This window comes from Diachasmimorpha longicaudata, chromosome 12, assembly GCF_034640455.1.
Source record: "Diachasmimorpha longicaudata isolate KC_UGA_2023 chromosome 12, iyDiaLong2, whole genome shotgun sequence".
NCBI classification, from domain to species: Eukaryota; Metazoa; Arthropoda; class Insecta; order Hymenoptera; family Braconidae; genus Diachasmimorpha; species Diachasmimorpha longicaudata.
The window spans coordinates 6,416,880-6,424,150 of record NC_087236.1 but is presented as its reverse complement, the minus strand read 5'-3'; the positions used below and the strand labels follow the sequence as shown (position 1 = coordinate 6,424,150).

The window sequence follows — 7,271 nt, the reverse complement described above, 5'->3', positions numbered from 1 at the left end:
TGTTTTTTATTCATATACATATTTTGCAATAAATCTTAAGACTTTACAGAAATGTGTTTTTTTCACGTCCTTAGCTTTTGTCAAATATTATAGACGTCAGGAAATGATTGAAGTCCTTTGATAATTTAATTAATTACATTTTATTCAGAAGTGCAACTCTCTATAAATGTGTTCTCTCCTCTAAGTGAAATACAAAGAACAACATAAAATGCACTTAGTGCTGGCGGCGGCGGCGGCGTCTACAAAAGGCCTTTGTCTGTAATATGCGATTCTCATCGCTTAGCCAACAATCTAGAAACTGAAAGATCTTCATTTCCACGTCGTCTCCGTACATCATTCCTGCGGAAAATCATACGAACGAATGATTAGAAGAGAATAATTCATGCGAGGTTCGATATTCCCCTTCGTCAAGCGGAATAATTATAAATTCGATCTTACAACGGTGAGATCGAATATAGCATTTCGATTTTTTAAATGAACATAGTCCAGAAAGATTTACCATGAGTTGCGCATTTTTCAACCGCATTGTAGACTTCTTCCTGGAGACTCTTCCCGGCCTTCGCCGCGTAACCCTTGAATTCTTCGGCTATTTTTTTAATATTCTGTGCTTCAGTTCCGGAACTGGTGAACTATCATTAATATGTTTTATTTCATTCAATCAATTAACGTCCAAGTCGTTTTAATTTCAGAATTGTAATATTTAATGCCTACCCATTTTTGTTGTAGACCAGCACATACATATAAATCGTACAGATCCTTCGAAAGTTCGAGATTTTCTTGGCAGTTGTCGGGATTCTCATCTTCGTCAAACCAGCAATCGTTTTGCAGCCTGTCCGGATTTTCAGCGCACCCCTCCCAGGTCCTTTCGGCGAAGCGATGAAAACACGGTTTGGGTTCAGATGCCTAACAATCCGAACAATAATCACATGATTTTTTGTCGGAATATTTTCTATTGGATGTTTTTCGGTAAAAAATGTAGAGAACCTGAAATTTCTTTGAACTTACCTCGTCGTCGTCATCTTCACGCGGTTTACGTCGACGCGATTCCACTCCTATCAGCATTATAATCACGATGAAACCTTTCAACATTGCGTTCATCTTGCGAACAATTCTGATTATGGCTGGTCCGCACCTGTTAGAGTTGATTATTAACTGTGGTATCAGGCAATTGCCGGACAAATTTTATAGTCAGAGACGAGCAGTAGCTGACGTGGGTTTTTTTCGAAAACATAAAGTTGTTAGTGAAGAAATGGTAGTGGATTATCGAATGAGGAAATGGCTATCTTGTCAAAGAGAAATAGAGGGCATAAGTATGAAAAAAAAATTAATTCAATGTGTTCCTGGTAGCTGATTAAATTTTTATTTAATTTGTTCATCAGTTCCTGGTCTCTTCTATTGTCATGTGCGAGCCATATTTAACATTAATATTCTTCCTATAACAAATTCTGACCAAAATCCAATCAGCTTTCAATCAATTGCGTTACCTGGGAAATTTTATTAGTCAACCCTATGGGTCTCAAATATTAACAGCGATTTTTTTCAAGAGATTATCTAGTGACCTCAGAACAAATATTTACGTTTATTTATTTGTCGCTATCATTGAGCAATAAAATGCAGCAAAACCGAATGCATAACTTCCGAGAGTGACGCACGCCCTGTGATATTAAAAATTTATGGGCTCTTATTTTTTTTTTAAATAAAATTATTTTTCAAAGAAAAGAACTCTCATTCTTTTGAATGATGAATTAAAAAATTTTTATGAATATTTAACGTTTTATTAAACGTGATACAATGAAATATGCAGGATAACAATAAAAATAATCAAGTTGAAATTCGTATCCGCATTCATCGAAACATTTACGCATTTCTTCAAGTCTTCAGTAACTAAAGTTAAAGACAATTTTTTTGTAAAAAGAAAAACTCAATGGGAATAATTTATACTTTCAGAAAATTTTATTTTTTAACACTTTCATATCCCCATAGGGATGATTACATAAATGAACAATATCAAATTATTATTATCAAGCAGTAGTTTGGCAAAAAACTTGCTCCTGTAGCTTGCGATTTCCCTCACCATCGACCCAGCAGTCCGTAAAATGCAGAATCCTCGAATCTTGGTCATTACCGTACTCCCATGCTGCATAAAATTATGTTTTAGAATCAATTAAATTCATTGGATTAGTCTCAATCAACCTAGACTTATTTCTCTGTAGAATATTTACCGAACTCTGCACAGTCTTTTGCGGCATCGTAAACACTCTGGCGGGCATTATTCTTTTCTTCATCAACAAATGATTGAAATTTAGCTGCGACGTTCTCCATGTCTTTTGCTGAATTTTTTCCGTCCCTAGAGAACTATCCAATGATATTCAAAACGATTAACGTTAAGACTACTATGAGAAGATCCAATAAACGTATAGTTCGTTACAAACAAGATTTTCTCAATTACCAATTTATCCTTTTTCATAGCGCATAAATATATGGTGTACAAATCCTTTGAGGACGCTGTCGTCTGTTTGCAAGTGTCTCCGGATACCGATTCACGACAATTGTCAGGCACCTTTTGAATTCTCTTAGTGCAATCTTTCCAAAATTTGTTGACAAATGTCTCGAGACATGGGGATTTTAGCGACTCCTGCCGAGAGTAGAATTATTACAATTGTTCGCAGTTGATAAATTCGGTAAAATGTTAAGACTCCCCAGTAAAAAAATGAATCAGAATTAATTAGCATCCCTTACGCTATGAATAGTTAATTAAATATCAACAAATCTACTATAAAATTCAATTTATCGAGGATTTTTGTCTTACTGATTGCTGCGACGCTATCACGATCACCATCGCGATAAAAAAAATATGCATTGCCGTCATGTCTACACCTTTTGCTGTTGCTCATGAACTGGCATCTGCCCATTGGTGGTCAAATCTTATAGGTAATAAGCGAACCATAGCTTACGTGTTTTTTTTTTTAAACACAAGTTATCATTTCTGAACTAGTAATAGTGCACTCGCGAATAATAGCCATTTGGCCAAGGAAAAATGAAGGTCGTGAGGAAGATAGAACAAGAAATATCTTTCAGAACTCCTGTCCCACATATTTACTGAGGACTTAGTGATAAATTCAATTATCATTCCTTTTTTAGGAGAACCCTATTAAGAATTTCAGGCCCGTCAAGGTCAATGGTGAGTTGTAAATTCGATATTTTTAGCATAATTTAACTCTAGAACAATCGGACTGAAGAATAAATGGATAGAAATGATTAAAGAACCAACAATCTCATGTAAATATTCTATATTGTACGAATTTGATTAAGTATTACAATTTTATTAAATATGATGACGCCACAAAATAGATAGTAGTTCCAACCGATCATAAAGGACACACTAGGACAAGAACAAAAATACTGACGTTGAAATTAATATTCAGTTTCATCTTAATAAATTCAAATCAATCAACAGGGTTAAATCGTCATAACACGAATGGCCGTCTCCTGAAGGAATTGATTAGGCGCGGAGAATAGAAAAGATCACTATACTGCTGATTTTTTTTTTAAAGTAACAAATTTAAATTTCCAAGTTTAAATTTTAAGAAATTGATGTCCTACATTGCGAATGCGCCGATAATTCAGCGGAAAGGACTAAGTAATTCTTCCTGACTGCGCCATAAAAGTCTTAAAAAACTGAGGGGCCTAATGTCTTCGATCCAAAACATAAACACAAAATTAACATCGAACTAAAAAAAGCTCTGATCCTCCCCTTCCACGTGAGCTTTAGGCATTACAATCAAGAATTTGTGCACTGAAGGAGCAGAAGCTCTTGAACCTGTTGACCATCCACTTATGCATAGATTTAGTAATATTATGAGCTAAATCGAGAGGGTCCTGGAGGCACATAGTCGAATTAAGACTAAACTGTTGATTCCCCTTCTCCTTATAAAAATAATCTATGTAAGTCGTCATATCCTGAGGTAGCACAGCTGACCACTGAAAATCTGCTTTCGCCACAGGTCTTCCCACCAGGGGGCAAATCACGTAATCTCGATAATCGAAGAGTTCATAAAATTTGAAGAACTCCCCCAGAAGTTCCCTGAACCCCTGGCCATGATCAGCAGCCTGAAAATCAGTGCTGATAAGCGTCTTCAAGCTTCCACAGCTCCTCGACTCTTTCTTCCTCTCCTTCAGTTCATGAATCGTCGGAATGATCATCTTCACCTGGAGGAAGTAGACAACCATCCAGGCGATGCCGTAACTGGATATCCCCTGCTGCCCAGAGAGTTCGCAGTGACCCATCCAATTCTTCAGAAAGATAATGAGCCTACGACAGTCAGGGCACTTCTCGCAGAAGGTCTTGATCACCTTGGTCTTCTCCACACTCAAGTCATTGTCGAACGATATATCGCAGTCGATTCCCGTGGGCTTATGAATTGCCTTTATAATGGGAACTCTGGTGTCTCGAATCACCCGACAAATATTCCAGTTCTGAACATCTTTCTCCAGGCATCGCTGGATTTTTGTAATTTGAAAAAGTGCCTGTTGGATTTTGCCGCCGCAGTCGAGAAAGACGTCCAGGTCGCTGTTGCGTCCGGCCAGTCCTGAGACCCTGGAACCGAAGGGGTAAACCTTCACCTTGGGATAAGCCTCGACAGAAATCCTCACCAGATCCCTGATCAGCAGATCCTCCTGCTTTTTGCTGTCGATTCTGCAGGCCTCAATTCTCGCAAGAATCTGCTCGATTGTCTTCTCCGGTGCCTGCAGCAGCCTCTTCGCTGCGTACGGCAGTTCGCTGACCACGAAGGGACTGTTTACCGCCAGGTGCTTGTGCATTTTGCACTCCGAGTGGTAGGAAAATGTCTCCAGGAAGCCGTACCAGAGAGATGCACAGCTGACGCAGTAATCGAAAATCATAATTGTGTCCTTTAAATTTTCCATTCTTTGCTTATGCGCTTCGCGTCTCAAGTGCCTTCGGAATTGAGCCTCGGTGGTCCGTCTGGCGTTGCAGGGGACACACCAGTACTTCCAAGTGCTGTAGAAATTAGCTTTTGGAACTGAGCACAAGGCAGTGAACCAGTTCTTGGCGTTAGCACCCAGGGGTAAGCACTTGGTTACGTGATTTGGATCCTCTATGTGCTCCTTCAACTTGAGTGAGTCATTCTCAGTGGAAGTCCCACATCCGTGGCAGCGGACGACGTTATCCGAGAGCTCCTCCATATACTCGTGAGCGAGAGCTAGGTCGCTCAGCTGGTCCGGATAGCCTTTGAAAGTCTCGTGATCCTTCATCATCTGTTGGAGGTACTGGAGATGATGGGCTGAGCACAAATGCGTGTAGAAGTTTTCGTGGGAATTCTCAATGCTCTTTCGACATACGAGACAGTAGATCCTGTCTCTGTCGATGCTGAAGGACAGGAGAACCCCGAGCTTCAAATATTTTATCTTCTGCTTATCGACTGCGTAGATGTTCAACTTGTGACTCTGGGAGATGTCCAGGTATTGGTTTGCGAAATTCGGGAATCTGTCCGTTGTTACCTGCGTCGATTGTCCGGGATCAAACTCGAGATCTTCTTCGTCTTCGGATTCACCAGATTTTTCTTTTAGACTTTCGTCAGGCAGTTTATTCACATCGTGGGGGGCTGCATCTTCTGCTGATTTTACGAACCGGTTCCAGACGTGGCTAGTCATGTGACAGTGGAGCTCCTTAGAAAACCGACTCTCGAATGTGGCAGCACAGAGGTGACATGTCAGTAGTCCCTTAGAAATCCGACGTTTCGATTTCCTTTTCTTCCTTTTTCCTGACTCTGTGAGTGCCTCTTTGACCTTGTCAGCGTAAGAAATTCGTCCCGAAGTCCTCCACGATTGGATGGCTTCCTTACTCTTCCCAGGGGGAACCTTCCTGGGGCCTTGGGATCTCGCGGGAGGCACTGGAGGGTCAGGATCCCTATTCTCGAGTCTCCACGACAATGGCATGGTTGGCACTCTGATTTTCTTCTGCGATGGTTTTCGCTTTGGAGGTGTGTTATTAGATAGCTTGTTCATATTTTTTTTCAACTGGCTATTGTTCTCGCTTGCGAGTTTTTTTCCTGCTTGTAAATCCAGTTGTTGCAGGTGTCTCTTGCCTTTTACATGCTCGAAAGTTCTTATATATGTCTTTACTATCAAATTGCAAATGACACATTTGAATAAACAAGGTCGGTTAGTACCTATAATTCCCTGGGGCAGCTCCCCAGCCCTCACATCCCTTCTGCTTGATGGTAATCGTTTTAATTTTGGACCTGAGAGGCATCCCTTGCTCTCACAGCACACCTTCCCGATCTTATTTACCAATGGTCCACATAGATTATTATTCTCGTTGGTGAAACACTGCTTTTCTCGTCGTACATCAAGTTTTTTCATGTGTCTCCAACTTTTAGCGTGTTGGAAAGTGTTTTTGAATCCCATTAGCTCTTGATTACAGAGTAGACATTTGAATTGAAGATTTGTTTTCGTAGTGATAATCCATGGAGGTAATTTTACACCATCTGACCCACTTATGTTTAATGATAAGGGTATGTCGGTCACCAGAGGACTTGATTTTAGTTTCAAACTTGACTTTTGTTTCGGTGGCCCTGGGACTGACATTGAAGCTTTGACTTTTGTAGTTATCGGTAATGTTGATATGGAACTGGCGTCGATCTCTTTCTCCAGAACTTCTCCTGCAGCTGGAGTGGGTGATTTTTCATCATCTGCTCAACAGAATGGAATTGGCCTATATCACTCACCCAAACGAGATAAAAGTCTGAACAATGTATTGAAAATAAATTTAAAAAAAGGAGATCAGTCTCGAGACAAAGTGAATAAAAAAGGTACCTTCTCGATTCTGTGACTGCCACATCGTCGAAGTTTGAGTCTCATTTTTTTGAATAGGCAAATGTGCTTCATTTGACGGATTGATAACTACTTCAGGAGTTCCGTCAGACGTTGGAGACAAACAATTTGTTTTTCCAAGTTCAGAAGCTTCCAAGGTCGCCATCTTGTTTCCCGTGAGTCTTTCCCAATGGTGACTAATGACTAACGTTCCCGGACGATGTTTCTGCCTCAGACTTTCATCAAACACCACTCGTACTCCAAGAACTTTTCGAAAATTGGGCTGCGATGGCCACTTGATAACGAGACAGAATAAACAACCTGGGGGATGATCTCATCGATTTTATCGCTCCCCAAAGTTTGTCGACGGATATTCCGATAGAAGTACTCAACCATACGTCAAAATTCAATTTGGCATTCTGGAAAGAACTAGATAA

General features: G+C 40.1%; 3 protein-coding genes across 5 annotated transcripts; all 3 read right to left on the bottom strand.

Moving 5' to 3' along the window:
* Positions 1-124: 124 nt before the first annotated feature.
* On the bottom strand, positions 125-1,166 carry LOC135167905 (uncharacterized). Its single transcript, XM_064131584.1, has 4 exons — positions 1,006-1,166; positions 712-903; positions 500-629; positions 125-339 (listed from the first exon to the last, which is right to left on the bottom strand). Exons 1-4 carry the CDS (start codon positions 1,096-1,098, stop codon positions 215-217), a joined length of 540 nt encoding a protein of 179 aa, XP_063987654.1. The 5' UTR covers positions 1,099-1,166; the 3' UTR covers positions 125-214.
* Positions 1,167-1,931: 765 nt separating this feature from the next.
* Positions 1,932-2,968, bottom strand: LOC135167906 (uncharacterized). The gene is made up of 4 exons (XM_064131585.1): positions 2,810-2,968; positions 2,450-2,635; positions 2,223-2,355; positions 1,932-2,137 (listed from the first exon to the last, which is right to left on the bottom strand). Exons 1-4 carry the CDS (start codon positions 2,867-2,869, stop codon positions 2,022-2,024), a joined length of 495 nt encoding a protein of 164 aa, XP_063987655.1. The 5' UTR covers positions 2,870-2,968; the 3' UTR covers positions 1,932-2,021.
* A 305-nt stretch (positions 2,969-3,273) lies between these two features.
* On the bottom strand, positions 3,274-7,000 carry LOC135167892 (uncharacterized). 3 transcript variants are annotated; one of them, XM_064131558.1, is made up of 2 exons: positions 6,838-7,000; positions 3,274-6,713 (listed from the first exon to the last, which is right to left on the bottom strand). In XM_064131558.1, the coding sequence occupies exons 1-2, from the start codon at positions 6,998-7,000 to the stop codon at positions 3,769-3,771; spliced, it is 3,108 nt and encodes a 1,035-aa protein (XP_063987628.1). In that variant the 3' UTR covers positions 3,274-3,768. The 3 variants fall into 3 exon arrangements, with proteins under 3 accessions (XP_063987628.1, XP_063987629.1, XP_063987630.1); XM_064131559.1 differs by having other exon boundaries at positions 3,274-6,766; positions 6,838-6,978; XM_064131560.1 differs by having other exon boundaries at positions 3,274-6,736; positions 6,838-6,977.
* Between the last annotated feature and the right edge of the window lie 271 nt (positions 7,001-7,271).

What these genes read in the sequence shown, in the direction of transcription:
- LOC135167905 (XM_064131584.1), bottom strand. Translation starts at nt 1,098, where the DNA reads ATGAACGCAATGTTGAAAGGTTTCATCGTGATTATAATGCTGATAGGA. An exon ending in GTGAAGATGACGACGACGAG is followed by an intron (nt 904 to 1,005) that starts GTAAGTTCAAAG and finishes TCGGATTGTTAG; the next exon opens with GCATCTGAACCCAAACCGTG. An exon ending in TGAAAAATGCGCAACTCATG is followed by an intron (nt 340 to 499) that starts GTAAATCTTTCT and finishes GATTTTCCGCAG; the next exon opens with GAATGATGTACGGAGACGAC.
- LOC135167906 (XM_064131585.1), bottom strand. Translation starts at nt 2,869, where the DNA reads ATGACGGCAATGCATATTTTTTTTATCGCGATGGTGATCGTGATAGCG. An exon ending in TGATAGCGTCGCAGCAATCA is followed by an intron (nt 2,636 to 2,809) that starts GTAAGACAAAAA and finishes TACTCTCGGCAG; the next exon opens with GAGTCGCTAAAATCCCCATG. An exon ending in CTATGAAAAAGGATAAATTG is followed by an intron (nt 2,356 to 2,449) that starts GTAATTGAGAAA and finishes ATCATTGGATAG; the next exon opens with TTCTCTAGGGACGGAAAAAA.
- LOC135167892 (XM_064131558.1), bottom strand. Translation starts at nt 7,000, where the DNA reads ATGGCGACCTTGGAAGCTTCTGAACTTGGAAAAACAAATTGTTTGTCT. An exon ending in GCAGTCACAGAATCGAGAAG is followed by an intron (nt 6,714 to 6,837) that starts GTACCTTTTTTA and finishes TCTGTTGAGCAG; the next exon opens with ATGATGAAAAATCACCCACT.